This window comes from Tachypleus tridentatus, chromosome 4 (genome assembly GCF_004210375.1).
Source record: "Tachypleus tridentatus isolate NWPU-2018 chromosome 4, ASM421037v1, whole genome shotgun sequence".
NCBI classification, from domain to species: domain Eukaryota; kingdom Metazoa; phylum Arthropoda; class Merostomata; order Xiphosura; family Limulidae; genus Tachypleus; species Tachypleus tridentatus.
In genome coordinates this window covers 34123748-34142274 of record NC_134828.1, presented here as the reverse complement: position 1 = coordinate 34142274, position 18527 = coordinate 34123748, and the positions used below count along the sequence as shown (strand labels likewise).

Sequence of the window (18527 nt, the reverse complement as noted above, 5' to 3'; positions counted from 1 at the left end):
TGCATGTGACTAAGATGTTTCATTTTCTGAGACTTTTATTCCTCTCTAGTGTAACTTCTTTGTATAATTTCTGTTATGTACTACTTTCAATTTTAACCGTAAATTACTGATGTGATCCATCAGGTTTCTTAAACAAATTTTTATAAACTGTGCATCCAAACTGCCAGTGGTTTCATGACTTTTTTTGGTTACAGTGTCCCTACTAACATGTGTGCTGCACAAAATATTTGAACAAATATACCATCAATATTGAAGTGAATTCTAGTGTAGAAATTAGTCATTATGTATGTTTTCCGTATAAAAGGAGTGAATTTACCCTATTTTTTTTAGATCAATACTCTACACTGGGTATTGTGACAAACCTTATTCAAAATGATGCAATACATGAATCCCATTGGTGTTGATTGGGATAAAAAATGAAGCATAGTTTGATGATGTAACATATTCAGTAAAAGTTAGAGAAGTAACTTTAGCAAGAAATTTTGTTATAAATTTGTTAACAAATAGAAAGTTTCTGTTGCAATTATAAATTCTATATAAAAGCACTGCATGTTGTACTTTATTTTTTTATCTTAATAAGGTTTTAAAATTGTGTATTATGTAATGAAATTTGTGTAGTAAGACCAATATTAACCACAGATGTGTTGAATAATTGTTAGGAGACAACTTATAATTATGGAGAAACTGTAGTGTACTAAATTATAAATAGGTAACATGTTACCATATTATTATCTAAAATGTTCTAGTATGCTTTTTAAAGAATTGTAGCATCTACTTTCACTTTCAGTACAAATATGTATTTATTTATGTTTGCAAGTTGTTCATAATTTACAAACAGTATATAATTACCACTTCTGGGTAAGTACAAAAAAACAAAACAAAAAAAAACAGGCCTCTCCTATTCATAAAGTTGACTGTCATCTAGCATGTGCATTACTTGTCTTATTAATTACTGTAAACTCTAAATCAAACTCTCCTACATTGATTTTTACAAAAAAGTTTGGCTCAGAAAAAAAGTCAAAAGCTTGAGTGGTCTTTTTTTTTTCTAAGTATAGTGATTATATATTCATCAACCTTTTGCTGTATATTTACTGCAGTCTTCCATTTCACATTTGTTTTGTATTTACTGCAAGCTTTTATTACATACTTCATGATACCAAACATTTTTCCTTTTACATAAATAACAACAACACATTTTAAATCTCGGAAACTACGCATGCAAGGAAGTAAAAAGATCTAAAGCATATTGTAATTCACAGACATTTTAACCACAAACAAAAATTGTTAGGAATTGTTTCCTTGGAGTTACAACAACATATTACAGCGTGTTAATAAATTATTTTCTTACAAGGTAATAAGTGAAACAAACACTGTGTATCTATTTAACTACTAACTAGTACATAAGTATGCAGAAATTATTTACATATGCATGTGAGAGTAATACTCATTTCTTTCTGGGTCTAACATGGATTTGCATAAAGAATAAACTTATTTTTAACAGGTTTAGTTTGTTATTTTAACACTGCTTTAATTATTGTAATTAATAATACTTTTAAAATTACCTGTGAAAATAACAAGTGAAAGAAGTACTGATTGAACTTTTCATTCATTTTACTGAAGTTACTGTTGTAGAATTTACCTAATGTTTTCACTGGTACTTTTAGCAGTCACTACTGAAAGTATAGTAATCACTTGCATTATATACAGTCACTACTGAAAGTATAGTAATCACTTGCATTATATACAGTTACTACTGAAAGTAAAGTAATCACTTGCATTATATACATTCACTACTGAAAGTATAGTAATCACTTGCATTATATACAGTCACTACTGAAAGTATAGTAATCACTTGCATTATATACAGTCACTACATGAAAGTATAGTAATCACTTGCATTATATACAGTTACTTCTGAAAGTATAGCAGCAAGTTTAATTATGCATAATCAATACTGAAAGTATTAGATTGTCCAGAAATAAATGTTGGAATTCTTATGATGATATTTAGAAACTGAATATTGAGTAACTTATTGTTGGTTGGTTGGTTTAATCCAACATTTGTTGCTTACAAGGTATTTTAATTGTCTTCTGTTTCAACTCTATTCAGAGTAAGTTTTGGAACCTCTAAGGCAGCATGGACAAGAAGGACATTCATCTGATTTTCCTCTATGACTTTAAAACTTGAATGAGAAGCTACTGAAATTACATGGAACATCAATCAGGTATTCAGCCATGGACATGTTACTGAACATACAGTTCAGCATTGGTTCTAAAGGTTTCAACATGGAGATGAAAGTCGTGAAGATCATAAAAGTTATGGAAGGAAGCCATTCTTAGATAAAAACACATTAAGGCAAGCAGTTGAGACAGATCCTTGCATGACAGTATGTGAGCTTGCAGAAAAGCTAGGCACAATCAAATCAATCATTGCCAACAACCTGAGTGTGATTGGAAAGATGAAGAAGTTGGATAAGTGGGTTCTGCATGAGCTGGTTAAAGATCAACAAAATTGGTGTTATGAGGCCTGTCAAGGATGATGCTCCAAAAATTGAATGAATTGGGAATCAAAATTCTGCCTGATCCACCTTATTCCCTGGAGATTGCCCCATACAGATATTTGTTTTTTCAAGCACTTTGATAACTTTTTGAACAATAAATGCTGTCAAAACCAGGCAGTTGCAGAAGAAGCTTTCAGGGAGTTCACTGATAGTAGAAACTGATTTCTACAGCAGGGGCATAAACAGCATCATTACCCAATGGCAAAAGTGTGTTGAAGCAAATGGTGCTTACTTTGATTAAAGCATGTTTTAGAACACTTGTTTACACTTTTCCAAACTTTGCAGTTCAAAAATGACATTTATTTCTGGACAACCTAATATGGAAGTAACTTTAATTATGCACAGTCACTACTGAAAGTATAGTAGTAACTTTAATTAGGCACAGTCATTACTGAAAGTATAGTAGTAACTTTAATATGCACAGTCACTACTGAAAGTATAGTAGTAACTTTAAATAGGCACAGTCACTACTGAAAGTATAGTAGTAACTTTCATTAGGTACAGTCACTAGTGAAAGTGTAGCAGCTGCTTACATTATGTACATTTTTTAGGGTGTTTAAAAATTCAAAGATTATATCAGCACAGAATTAATAAACTTGTTTTTAATTTTTCGGATTTGTATGTCATATTGTAAGACAACTTCCTACACTTGTATAAATAATCTGTACTTGAGTACAGCTAATATCCTGCAAAGTGGATTTATGTAAATATAATGATAGGATCATTATTACTATGTTTTTAGGTCCATGATAAACTGTCTTCAATGGATTATTGGATATTAAGTCAATTATCTAATCTTGTGGACACCTGTAACCAGAGCTTTCCTGATTATAATTTTCATCTAGCTACAACTGCACTGCAAGATTTCTGGATCAGACAGTTCTGTGATATTTATTTGGTAATTGAGAGAATATTACATTGTTCTATTAGCAGGGTTGTGATTGGTAGGTTTAATATAGCAATGGGAGTCCAGACTGATCCGTTAACTTCTAAACTGGTAATAATAAAATTACATACATATTTTGTAACTTTTGCTTTGGTGTTGTGATAATTTTTAAACTTTTGGAATAATTTGATACACGTGTATGCACATTTTGTTTGTCTTTTTACTATGGATACACTGTTTTTGAATGTTTTAAATTAATGTCTGCCAAATCTCTAAATTTATTTGTATTTTATGTGAAATATATAATTGATTGTATTATATAATAATTCAGACAAAAGTAGATATAGAGATGCGTTAATTTCAGATTAATTGTCATTGAAGAAAATGTAATTATAAATGATTTCTGACTAACAATGTTTTTTGTTTCATAATCACTTTGTTTGTTCCAAATGTGCCTTACAGTTTTGCATGTTAGATGGAGAATCAAAACAGGCTTGTGGAACACAATACTTCAGCAAATTTAAAATGAACTTTACATTAGAAGAACAAGTTTCTCTCATTTACATCATTAGGTGCTTTAATATAAAAAAAGTTGTATAACACATACACATTAAAAAATATGTAGTTCATGTTTTATTAAACTGCATGAATGGAATGATATTCTTGGAGGATAATAGTTGAAGCAGTTGTATAATACTGTAATATTAACTGTCTTTTGTTGTAATGTATTTTTAATATTGCTTGTCTTACCTTTCGATTTTTAACTTAAGAATGAATACTTTAATGGTTTAACAACAAAAGTTCTGTTATGCAGTGGAAGCACAAATTTCAAAGCACCCCATGCTTGAGTACAGTTATTGTCCGACGGTTTCAGATGGTTAAAAGCCACCATCTTTCTACCAAATTTGGAAAAGAAGTGCAGTCATAGAAATAATTTTATCATGAAACAACTGTCTAAGTTGCTGTAGCATGTTAATGGTTATATAAAGTACAAGCGTTAAAACAGTAAGTTTTCTCAAAACTCCTTTTGCAACTTCTTTAAAATACTGATAAATTTAGTACTTCATGAAGGTACTGTATAACTTGTGTAATCATGTTTTTACAACTAATGATTGAATACTGATAATTCTAAATAATGAAAGAGAGTTAGTTTTAGGTAAAAGACAATTTTAATTTATAGCTAATTTGTATGCTTAAGGTTTAATGTTTTATAAGTAGCTGTTTTATTATAAATAACAAATAAATTTTGATAATTTTTTTTAGAGATGATAGTGCAACAGGTTTAAATTTTTGGGTGCATAATTAAATTTCATGTGGGTTATTGAAAAGTGTAAATTATCTACTAAAAATAAAATTTAGAATTTGACTTTATTTAGTACTTTTTCGATATCACAATCCACTAGTCACACTTATTGCTAAGTGATGTACGTACACACCGTACTAAGCCAGGAAATTCAAGGATATGTGAGTATTCTGATTGTTGCATTATGAGGAAAAGATTTTGTGACACTGTGGGGTAATTTCACTTGTTGCACCAAACAGCTGTGAATGCCAAGTCAAATAACTCTGACTATGGTATTCAAATAGTTAAAAATCTGTCCAATCTTTATTAATGTATTGTTTAATTTTAACTCAGGTTTGTGCTTAGTAAGTACTCAATTTTAGACTGAAAGTGAATTTTCATCTCAAGTTGGGAAGTTAGGCTTCTTACTTGATAATAATTGTATTTAATTTGTTTTGTAAAGAATTTGTACATCTTAATGTTTAATTCTTTTGTTTAGTGAGACACAGAAAATATTGTGTCTGAGAAATGAGCCATGTTAATTAGGTATTCCTAAAAACATATAGAGTATATTCAAGTTACTGTAAATGCTTTAATGTCAGTTAAGAGTTAATAGTTTATAGCATAAGAACCATGAATCAAGGATGATGTGGAAAATATGTGGGTTTGATATCCATAAAAATATGTTTTCACAATTGAAATAAAAACAACTTATAATTGCTTACTTGCCTAAAACTTAAAGGTGTAAATAGTAGAATTGTCATTTTCTATGCCATTAATAGCACTGTTATACAATTTGTATTTGTTGACATCCTTATGTTTTCCTGCAGGCTTGTTTCTTTCTATTCTGAAATATGTTTATCATTAATACTGGAAACTGTTTCTGCAGGAGAGTGTCAAGCCCACCTTGAAGTCCACCAATGGGCAGTCCAGGAACCTTGTAATTAATGTCATGCTTAATTGTATTCACACTTTTGTACGTTTAATCAATCCATATATGCCCTTCTTGTCAGAAGATCTGTACCAACGACTTCCTGAGCCATTAGGTAACGAAAAGGCCCTGAGTGTCAACATAACTTCGTATCCATTGAGTGAAGAGGTGAGTTAACTGTTTATGTAAATGACATCAATATTGTTTATACACTGTTAACAAACATGGATATTGCAGTCTAAAAGAGATAGGCAAGGCAAGTACATTGAAGTCCATTTTTTTATATGTACATGCAGTCTTTCTGTATTCATAGGAAAACTTGTATCATATGATGAATAAAAAGTTATTATTAGATTTGAAGCATCAAACTTCTAGCAAAAAATAATACTTTGTAATGTAATTTAGAAGTCCTAATTACAAAGTTTTAATTTCCAAAAACATACATGAATAACATCTATTTTGATACTTCTTTGATAAAAAATATTTGATTTTAATCTTGTATCTAAAATACTTTTGTTCAAGACGTAAAATAGTTTAATAATATCCTGCACATGTGAAAACTTTGAATAAAGCTGCTACTCTGATGCACATTAATGTGTAGTGTACCAACTTATGATGTACTCATCATCAGACTATAGTCCTCTTCTAGTAGGAAGGTGACACATCTTTAATGCATAGTAGGTTCCCATAAGAACCTACACCTGAAATTAACTATATTCTTATTCTTGAGACAGTCTTTAATTGATGTGCTTTGTAAAAGTTAATCAGTTTCATGAGATTTATGCTGTCTTTTCACAACATTACCTTTCTTTGGTTTCCTTTTGGTTTGTTTTAACTTCAATTTTTGACTATACCACCACAAATAACTTAATTTTTTTGATCTGGAGATTTGTGTACCGCACTTGGTAACTACTACCTACACTTAAGGTTTTGACAGTGTTACTAACAACACTGTATTTTCTCTGTAGTTACTGGGACCTCTGTCTATGGAAGATGTTACTATCATAGTTTGTTGTTTGTCTCTTTATTTGTCTTCCCCATTCTCAGCTCTGTGAGTTCAATCTGGCTTTCTTTCTTTCTTTCTTTGCTCTGAAGTCTTTGAGGGTGCTCCTAACAACATAGAGCCTTGGGCTGAGGCTGTTTGATACCAGAGAAGTAAGAATAAACAGGAAATACATTTTCAGGTAAAGAAAATGTTAACTTTCAGTTGAGGGATCTCTCTTTTGTTTTTCCTTCTCTTTTCTTTCTTTTCATCTGCTTTTCTTCATTTCTACATAGATTTCTGTGTTTATTTGGAGGCGTTTCACTATATATCTATTATGGGTGACTTGCACATAACTGTTTTCCACCTTTTCCTTGGGTTTCTGCCATCTTTTCGTATTTCACTTGATTTCCTTGTTTCTGGGGTGTAATTTGTCAGGTTATTTTTCCATCTGACTTTCATCTCATTTAGTTTCCTCTACAGGATCTCTGTTTAGTACTTTTTCTATCTGATATTAGGATTTCAAGTGATCCTAAAATCCTAAAAACAGAATTATAGAAAGTGGACTTTTTCTCTTAAAAAAGGTCATAATGTTTTATGAAATTCCTAAAATTTCACAAACTTTAATCAGTATTTTCTAGGTAGCTATTGTGCAAGTTTGATCTCTGGCTAATTTCCCAGTGAATCCTCACCTTCAGATTCTTCATAAATTCATTGCTCATATGATCAGTAGAATATAGCAGTTTCATTACAATAATCTCTTGAAAAATATTTCCAGTGAAGAACAGGCGAGGGAATGAATTGCTGCTTCTTTCACTTGTACCTCTTTATGAGAAGGAGAGCTACAGCACTGTGTCTTTCACTTTCACAGTGAAGTATCTCGTATTTTAACAAATTCTGAGAACCAGTAACAATAAGTGACATAATCTGAACTGATATATTAAATAATTTTGTTGGGTTCTGATTGCCATTCTTAGAAAGAGAAATTTACATGTACAGTGCAGTTAGTGTTTTTATTTCTGATATAAAATGAAGGCTGATACATATGGAGAACAAATTTATATTGAACATAGAAACCATTTCAGGTTGCAACATGGGTAAACAAAGTTTAAGGCAGTTTGTCTGCAACAGAATGATTCACAAAGGATTTCAAGTTGGGAGCTGGTGCAAGGTAGTTGTATTGTCAATGGAAGGTTTCTGTACACTCTACAATAAATTGTTTTTAGTAGACATCTCTGGATTTAAACATTAATCAAGCTCTTAGGCAATCTATAGGATCCAAATACCAAGACCTAGCTTAGGTTGGATTCACAAAAGCTGTCTTCTTCCCACATCTGTCTTATGAGCCTTGTATGGCAAAACTTTTGAGACGAATCCTTTCTAATTTTATGTTTTAATATGAACTGTGCTGGTGCATGATGACATCATCATATCCAAAAAAAGCCTTCCACCAACAGGAGAGCAACACAGCCTTTGTGCATAGTTAACTCCCCTATGCACTTGCACCCATGATAATTTTATATTTTTCTTTACACTGAATAATACAGCCACGTTTAAGATTGGTTCAACTTCAATTTACTAAGATCTACACTAGTTAATGAAACTTCCTGCTGTTTGGTAGAGTCAAGGTAAGTGCACATGGTATTGTCTGAATGCACCACAACCACATACACATAAGTGGAGTGTAATGGTTTTTGTCGCAGAGATGCATTAACCTTCTACCATTCTCTATCTTCCTTAAGATATTCCTTGCTTTCTGCTGGAATATTCTAGCTTTTTCTTCACAAAACCTTTTTCCTTCTTTGTCTTATAGTTCTACTGCTACCTTGGTATTCATTTGTCAATATAAATAATACTTATAGGCGTATCTTACTTAAAGTGTTTTATTCGTTTATTTTTAGGTCTTGTACTCTTGAATAAGTATTTTTATATTCAGGACTGTGTAAGGCATGCAGGTACACTGTTCTGAAAAGACATTTCATTAATTGTATACAACTTTTTTTAAAAATTGAAATAAGAATTTTAAGGTTCATTCAGGGCAACGTAACTACGTAAACATGAAGCTGGGCTGTTTCACACTACTTTACTTGTGTGAAAATGTCAAGGTAAAATGGAGAGCATAAGAAAAACCTTTATTTGAATCTTTTTTCAATTATTGTTTTACAGTTATTTTAAGATTATTGTTACAATAGAATCATTTCAAAAACTTTTCATAAAGCACTTTACTGATGTTTGTGTAATATCCTAAGGTATATTCATGTAGATAATTACTTTGTTAACAAGCATTTTTTCTGTAATCAAATGGCAGAAAAGAAAGTTAATATACATATAGTGTCCATAAATTATTGAATTACTATCTTAATTGATTAAAATAGCATCCACACCAGATAAAAATTTATGGTTTACTGCATGAAGGAGACTGATGTGTGAACATCTTTACCATTAGCTTGAATGGTGGTTATGTGAAGGACATTTTTTGTAAGACAATAGTACTTGATATGGCAGTGTTGTGTGCCTGAATAACCAGTGTAATTATGATGATTACTTCAAAGGTGTTGATGTGTACTTGAGCAGATAGACAATCTTCGAGAAATGAATGGTGGTTGTGTTCAGGTATGCTAATGGCATCATTGGTCATAAACAAATCTAAAGTGTTAGCTTCCACAAACTGCAATTTATTTTTATTCAAGTAATAAAGTGGTTCAGTAATGTAGAGAAAAACTTTTCTTTCACAATGAGGTGTTAATGCTTGACAAAATTTACCAATTTTGAAATAAATAAAAATTCCAAATGTGTAAAGATACAGAGAGTAAATAATGATAACATTTCACACTGATCATGTAAAATGTGCAAAATGAAATGGTAAGACTGCTATTTTTATGTGGATATTTTGTGATGTCTATACATAATTATCCAGTAATAATATAAGTTTGAAATGCAGATATAGTACTTAACACTTGAAGACAAACTAAAAGTGTGTCCTTTAGAATGTACTTCCACAGCCATATTTTTATCTGAAGTAATTTTTGTTTTGATGCATAGTGTAAATTTCATACCTTTTTCTGTTGATCTATTTTTTGTGGTTCAGTTTACTTTTTGTTTGCAAGTTTGAAATAATTGTTTGTAATAATTCTGTGTGTGTAAGTACACATGCAGTGATCTTTTTCAGTTACATTAAAAATTTATTTAAACTGTTTTATTATCAGTGTATTTTAATAAAGTTAACTTCAAAATATAGTTTGTAATTCAAATATCTATATTATTTAAATCATGACTTCTTAATTTATAAAGAAAATATTTAAATAAATTATCAAGCTTCATACACTGTATCACGTGACACTTTTTTCCAAATTGACCATTTTAAATATATTTTTTCTACCTTTAAATGATTTCCTGAGTTTAACACACATTACACACTTATGATATAGATATTGCTAAGACATAATCTAATTTTATAGCCATGTACTTTTATCATATTCTGGTTTTTCAAGTATTTCAATAAATCTATCCAACATTTGCTATTGAGTTATTTTTTGCAAGTTTATTTTGAATTTGTTTTTGTAAAAGTAACTAAAATGTAAAAATTAGACTCTTATTACATAAGATAAGACAACTTAAAGGAAAAAATAAATAAATAAAAAACCTTTTTTTTTATGAGGAATCTATGCAAGCTGCTTGTGTTTGGTATCATTCAATATTTGTTTACCATAACTTGTATCATTCTCTTAATGGTTGAGTTATTGCTTTATTGTGCTAGTGTAGTAGGTAGATAAAATTCAAAAGAGCAGTAAACGGATAAAATTAAATCAGTTGTTAAAAAGTTAGCAGACTCGAGATGTTAGGATACATAATTGTAATTAGTTCTTATAATCTGAAGACTTTTTAGAGAATAAAAGATGTATTTTATATTTTTAAACTTTAGCTACAGATGATTTTACTACAGTTAATATTAAGGTAGAGAAAATAAGAGAAACAGTATAATGTTTAACAAAAACACTTGATATTCATTTAGGGGGCTCAGGTTGCCATGTAAATGAAAATTAAAATTTTTAGATGGAAAAAAGGTTTTTTTCTCTTCACATGAAAGTCATTTTGTACTCACACTAATTAAATTCTGAGCCAAATTGAGGAAATTCACAGACAAATCTTTGGTATAAATATTATATACTTTATTAAAAATTCAAATTTTTATGTGTACAACATCAATGTTTATAAACACATACTAAACAAATTTGGAATTATAATAAAAATTAATTCCCCCAATAAGGGCTCACTCCAATGGAAAGTTAAATTGTATGATATGTGGAACATTGTTCTGTTCATATTTTCCTCAGTATTACATATGGAAGAATTCAAGGATAGAAGAATCAATGAAACTTGTTTTAGAAATTATCAAAGAAACTCACAGGTTAAAGCTGGAACTTGGGTTAACAAATGCAAGTTTTCCAGGTAAGCTTAATATTTTTATACAAATATAGTTTTTGTTAAATTTAGTAGAGCTGGTATTTACACAGTAATCAGCTTTAAATAAGATGTTACAAGTGTAATACACAGCAAATCACACAAATACAGTTGAAGTCAGCAGGTCATATGAAGGCAGTTGATGTTATCAAATCATAAATATATAGTTGAAGTTAGCGAATCATATATGGGTTTTATTTGGGAACTTTGGACTACTATGCAATTTTAAGAAAAGTAGTAGTGAGGATGTTTAATTTATATGTAAAGTGTGTTGGTTGGAGTAAAATTTGGAGACTTTCCTAACTTAAGTTGAAGAAATAGATCAAGAAAAGTACAAACTGTGGGAAATGATAGTGAGACTTCTAAAGAAACTTAAGTTTTTTCATTCAAGAAATATGTCAGCTAAAATTAACAGTGACACTTAGGATGTTAGAAAAGGTAGTATTAGGGTTAAAATTAGTGATCTTAATTGTGAAGACACTATTATACTAAGCAACAAATTTCAGCTCTTGGCTTATGTAGATGAGGGAGAGAAAGTAAAAGGAATAGAGAAGGACATGGATTATGAACATAAGAGGTCATAGTTATAGGTTATTCCTTGACATGGCACATGGATAAAACAGCCTGGGGTAAACAGGGGAAAGAGTTAGATTATGCTATCCTGTGGCACAGGTGGAGGACATAACTGACAGAACAAGAGATATAATGAAGGGGACTGGCAACAATGCAGTTTTTTACAGTGTGTGTAGGGGCTAACAATATAGGGAAGAGTAAGTCAAAAGAACTACCTAATAAGAGGTTAATAAAAGTATTTAAAGATAAAGACCATAAATTAATTGTGTCAGGGATACTACCAAGAATTACTTGTGGAAATAAAATTTTGAGTAGGTCACTTGGGCTAAATGCTTGGCTTCGATTAATATTTCAGGATGAGTAGGTTAGCTTATTAGATTTTTGGGATCTGTTCAGTGGGAAGAGGGAACTTGTTGGAATGGATGGTTTAAACTTGAGTAGGAACAGGTATGGCATGTTTGCAAGGGGTATTAACTCAGCTATAAGGGAAGTTTTAAACTAGGACTAGATAACAGTGAGGAAAGAGTGGGGGGGATAAGTTAACTAATTGGATAGAAGAGTGACTTGATGGATGAAACAGAGGGTTGTTATAAATGAAGCTCAATCAAACTGGATTATTGTTGAAATTGGTGTACCTCAAGATATCAGTCTCAGGTTCAATGTTCTTTTTGATTTATATTAATGACACAGACGAAGGAATAGTCAATAAATTACTTAAATTTGCCGATGATATCAAGGTCTTGGATGTTGCTGGCTGTGAAGAGAATGCTGCTGCTTTATAAAATGATCCTTTTGTGAGTTGGGAAAATAAATGGCAGATGAGTTTTAATTGTAGTAACTACAAAGAAATGCATTTGGGATATCACAGTTTGAATTATTATTATCATTTTAATGTGAATAACTTTAAAAGTGTTAAGGAAGGAATGGGTCTAGGTGTTGTAAAAATGTATTTCAAGATGGTTTGTATGGGTATTAAAACTTTTATTAAAATAAAGTAGAGAACAACGTTTTGACCTTCTTAGGTCATCTTTGGGTTAACAAAGAGAGAGTTTGCAAGTGACCGCTGTTGGGCACATGTCTTAGGAATGAAAGTGTAAATGTGTACGGGATTGTAGGTGGTATTGCAGTTTGATATTAGGTTATTAATTAGTATAGGTAAAAAGGTGTTTCTTTATATTGGTTTAATTTTAGTTTTAGTTGTTGTATAAGTAGGGCTTCTTTGATTTTGCATTTGTTTATATTTGTTTTCCATTTTTCCATGGAAGTTGTTGCATTGTATTTTATAAATAATATTGGTGTTGTGTTTGTCAGTTTAGTTTTTACATAGTATGGACTTCAGTTTTGTATCTGGTGTTTGAATAAATTTGGTATTTACTGGAGTGTTGTGTTTGTTATAAGTTTTTTCCAAATGTGTGTGTGTGTTTTTTTTTTTTTTACTGATGTTGGGAATATATGGTATGCAGCAATGCAAGGTTTTGTATGTAGTTTGTTTTATCTTGGGATTTATTATTGTTTGTTTGCTTGTTGGTCTAGGTGTGTGCGTATAATGTTTTCAACATTTTTTGGAGGCAGTTTGTTGATGAAGTGTTGTTTTATTTTGTTGATTTCATTATTTATTTTATTGGATGAGCATAGTTTTGTGGCTGTGTTTATTTGGTTTCTTAATATATTGAGTTTTTGTTTTGTCCCTAAGACATGACTGGCAATGGTCAGTTGCAAACTCTCTCTGTGTTAACCTGAAGGTGACTTAAGAAGGTCGAAACGTTGTTCTTTACTTTATTTTAATAAAAGTTTTAATATCCATATCACCCATCTTGAGATACAGTTTTACTTCAAGTGGGTTTTTTGTTGTCACAAAGGTCTAGATGTTGTGGTTGATCAGTCTCTTAAGCTATTCCAGCAATGTGCTGTTGTTAGGGGCTGGGAAAATAGGATTTAGATTGTATCTTCAACAATACTGAATACAAATATAAAAAATGTTATCATTGTATTTAGTCTTGGGCTTCTTACCTTAGGAAATGCATTGAATTGTTGGAAAGGGTTCAGAGAAGGGTTACTAGAATAGTAAATGGGATGGAAGGGTTGTCATATGAAGAAGGAATAAGGTCCTTAACAATGTTTTCTATTGAAAATGAAGAGTTAGAAGGGATGTTATTCAAGTGTTTATTGTAAAAGGAATTTATATTGTTGGTGCATCAACATTTTTTGTACTTAACAATGAAAATTCTAGAACTAGGGAACACAAATATAGATTTAAGCAAGGTAGAAGCAGTCTTCAACTAAGTTAATTTAATATTTCAAACAGGGTGTTTGACCTATGGAATGGTTGTCTTCAGATGTAGTAAATTTGTGAGAGTTTAAAAGAAATCTCGATTAATATATGAATGATAAGGGCTGGCTCAAAATTTTTATTTTTTATTTATTTTATAGTTTTAGTTTGGCTTAAGAGATGGGACAGCTGAGATGGTTCAATGGGTCTCTTGTCGTTAAACATTGTTATATTATATGCAGTTGAAGTCAGCAAATCACACAAACATTTGAAGCTAGTAAATCATACATATGCAGCTGAAGTTTGTTTTATCATCACTTGTCTAATTTTCTGTAATAGAGCAGAAAACTTAACCATAAAATTCATGGAGTTTTGTTAGGTCAAGAACAGAAGTGTCTGGTATCATTTCATAATTTTAAATTTGTTTCTAAAGTAAATGGTTAAAAAATGTTTACTAAGCTTTATAGTTTTCCCCAGTTAGGCTGCTTAAACTGGTTATGGTAAATGAATCATTTATTATATTTGTGATAATGTTTGATTATTTCTGAGAACCATTGGACTTGAGTTTCACACACTGACCTTCCAAATGCTAACAAAATGAACACCTGCATTTCAGAATAACAAATCTCATTTCTTTAGTTACATTCATTGACAAGAAAACATGGATAAATTGTAAAGTGTGACTCTTGTTTTCAATAACATACTTGTCAGAACTAATATTTTGGTTTGCAAAAAAAAACTAAAATTTTCTAGTCCTGAACGTTGATTGCAGTTGTACATCATGTTGTGTTTCTGTAAATGTGTTATTGAAGAGTTTATGCTGTAAACATCAGTTAACGAATGAAATAATTTTGTTTCTTTTGCAGCAGCCATAGTTGGTGTAAATGATTCAGAATTACTTGGAAGTCTTGAAAGTTTTTCCACTGTGATAACTACCTTAGTAAAATTGAATTCCACTACCTTCCAGTTTGTTGATTCATCTAATACCCAGAGACCTGGTTGGGTAGCACGTGTCATTGATAACAAAATAAAAGTGTTTCTTGAAGGACAGGTAAGTGAACTACAGTTAATTTCCATTCCTTGAAAAATGTAGATTCACATTTAATATATCAAATAACATGTATTTACTGAGAAATAACAACAGTGAGATGTATTGCATTTTGTTTCTCTGAGAAACCAAAGAACAGTTGAAGAGGAAGTTATTTATTTTCACATAATTGAAAAATAGTAAAAGAATAGATTGGATAATTCAGTTATTTTCCATAGAAGAAACAGTAGAAAAATTTTAGTTTTCACATATAGTAAAATCATTCATTTAAAAAGAAAGACTGCTGTATATTATGACTCTTTCTTATTCACAATTAAACATTAGTTGATCATACGTTTTGTATCATAATTTAGCAATGTATCCAGTTGTTAATATATCTTCAAAATGTTCTTTTTTTTTCTTATGCATAACATCTATCGATTCATTGACTGATTAATGAAGAGATAGATAAGTTGTTAGATAGACATGTATAGAGCCTGCAGAGCATAATTTACTCTTATTTTTTAGTTCATATCATGTATAAGAAACATATTAATAATGAAAAAAACTTATTTGTAAATGATGCTTCTAGCATACATGAGCTAGTGTTTATAGATTTAAAGTGTGGTTGATTTTTGTAGTATATCTAGCCTTTATAAAATAAGTTGTGCAAACATGCACTGTGTTACTGTAAAGAAAAAAAATTATGTTATTTCTCTATAGTCACGTTCATGTATTTTCATATAGATAGCAAGTTATGTACAACCCCAAAAAAGAAACACCATGCAGAGAATTCAAATTAACACTATATATATACTTCCCCCACATGCCCATATATTTGAGTAAAGTTAAAAAACAACAAAAAACATGCAAAAAATTCAAATTAACACTACTTTAAGTTTAGTGGTTGAACAAAACAGTGAATAGAACTAAGAATCTACAAAAAATAAAGTTAAAATAAATATGTAATAAGAATTCATAACTCTTGAAATATTTAGCAAAATTAACATTACATTTACAAAAGTATGCATAAAGTTATAAAAACTAAAAACTACAGAAAGTTAGATTTTCTTTTTTGTTGTGTCACATCATTGAAATATATTGCTATACTTGAGAATCAGTAAGCAAAACAGTGGAAAATAAATAAGAGAAAGGAAAGAGGTAAATAATGACATATTTATTGTATTCATTGGTAAAGTGTTGTTAGCCACAATATTGTTTTGTGATTTTTGAAAATTACTTATACTTGTTGCTAGAGTTTAAATTTTTGTATGCTAATATTAGTTTTGAATAAAATATATTTTATGACATGTTTGGTGCCAATCTTTGGCAGATGTCACCTAGAAAAGCAGTGATGCAGACCTCTCAAGTAGAAAAGAAAATCTATCTGTTGAAATCTGAATTGGAGAAGTTGACTCGAATGTTCTCTGATCCAGGCTACAAAACTAAAGCACCAGAAACAGTTAAGGAATCTCATCTTAAGAAGGTTAGGAAAGCCATGTTTGATGTACCTAATATTTCTATGCAATTTTAAATTGTAGTGCAATCATATATGAGAGAGATTTACTCTTAAAGAACTGAATATTTTTCTGTGATAACAATGTTTTATATTTGTTTGTATTATTCACATTATGACAGTTTGTAATGGAGTTAAGTGTGCTGTTAATAACAGCTAGTTCCTCTGTGTGCATTTACTTAATTGATTTGTACACATTGCCAATATTATATCTATTTAGTGAACATGAGAAACTTGTGTAAAGTGAAAATTAAGCAATATGATTTCAATGAAACTATTATTTGACAAAAGTCTGTGTTTGTGTATGTCCATTTATTACTCGCAAACTGCTAGGTTGGTTGTTATTAAATCTGGCATGTACCCTTAGGGGCCTCAGGGAATGTAATACAAGGGTTTGAAAGTTTGATTTAATTTGTCATGTGCCCCTGTGTCTTCCCCTTGTATTGAATGAATACGTCAGCTGATGTATTCTTAAGAATTACTTTTAGTTTATTATCATTGCAATTTCATATTAAAGTTGTTAGTCACTCATGATTCCCAGTATAAAATGAAATAATTCAGTTTTTTCTCAACCCTGATTTATTTAGTGCATGAAGATATCCTTTAGCAATTACACTTCTTACATATCATATTCTGACATAATTTATTATTATTTATTGTTAGGATATTCAAATCATGTTTCTCACTTTGACAACTTTTGAATTTCTAGCAAATTTTTTTTTTCTTCTTATGATGGCCTGAATAGTAATATGAGACTTTGGTTCTAAATTACTTTTTGTTTTCAATTTTGGGCAATAGGATAAATTTATGTCTGTATAACACCTTTATTACAAGGTACAAATGTTCAGATGTTTTAGAAATGTTTGTTGGGAATTGTATTGTAAAAATATGTATTTATGTATAACAACATCTTTCAAAACTATATTGTTTTAATAAAACAGTTCTAGATATTATTTGATACAACAATTCTATTACAAAGCTTTTACATTTACTGCATATAATAATATTTTTCATGTTGTTTTTGGGTTTCTTTGAAGCAAAACTATCCACACTTAAGTCCAGAAACTTATTGTTGGTCCACTGGGGTAAAGTGGTATTTCTTGTATAAAGGTACACCATGTACGTAGGTGTGTATGTACATACATACATAGACACACACACACACACCGTGGGGCATTATTTTAATGTTTACGTACTGAGCTTAAGTACAAATAAGTTTTATGAGATGTGAGAGCAAATGATATTTTCGTCTCTAATCTTGGTGCAGAAACTAAAATATTACCTGGTCTTATGCTGTAAGCAGATGCAGTAAATAAAATTCAAATCATGTCATAACCTTTGCCTGAAATTGTGTATCTTCCAGATTGTTGAGTACACCAGTTAGAAATGTTATCATAAATACAAAAAATGTGACCTGCCCCCTTCATAGGTGGTGTTGTTTTTTTATGTAATATGATGAGCCCCCTTGATTTGACTTTTCACAAGTTTTCAGTTAGAATAATTTAGAACTACCACTTGAACATACATGTTAATGCTTTATTTATTACAAACAAATGATGTGCAAAACTTCAATGTAAACTGTGTTTTCTTTGATAGATTGTTTAGGCAGAGTATTCATGATGAAACTATTGCAGAATGGATGGCAACTGCCTGTTGAAGATGAAAGGTGGAAGACTTTTGAAATGTCGTCCTCTACACTTGTATCTCCACAACAGGCAGTTGCCGTTCATTCTACAATAGTTTCATTCATAAACTGTGTTTTAATGCAGTAAAATTGAAATGTCTTAGCACAAGAATAATGTTGTGTATATATTTTTTTTTACTTTCATGCAGAAAGCCTATTTAGAAGCTGAACTTCAGAAGTTACTTACACTTAAGGAAACATCTTCATAACAGGTATAAAGAGTTGTATTTGTCCAGTTGAAAAAAATTACATGGAAATATTATGTGTACAAATAATTTGTTAATTAGAGTGTAATAACTTTTAACTATCTTGTAAGTGAAATCCTGTAAGCTTCAAATAAAACATTTTTGGGCATG

The 18527-nt window shown here is 30.4% G+C and overlaps 1 protein-coding gene across 2 annotated transcripts in view; it reads left to right on the top strand.

Moving 5' to 3' along the window:
* Window positions 1-18527, top strand: part of LOC143248815 (valine--tRNA ligase-like) — a 73691-nt gene extending 55164 nt beyond the window's left edge. For both annotated transcript variants that reach the window (XM_076497590.1, XM_076497591.1), the window contains exons 20-25: window positions 3303-3458; window positions 5618-5827; window positions 10976-11090; window positions 14811-14995; window positions 16305-16457; window positions 18321-18527. In XM_076497590.1, the coding sequence (XP_076353705.1) occupies window positions 3303-3458; window positions 5618-5827; window positions 10976-11090; window positions 14811-14995; window positions 16305-16457; window positions 18321-18380 (879 nt within the window). In that variant the 3' untranslated portion in view covers window positions 18381-18527. The remainder of the gene's footprint in view (window positions 1-3302; window positions 3459-5617; window positions 5828-10975; window positions 11091-14810; window positions 14996-16304; window positions 16458-18320) is intronic.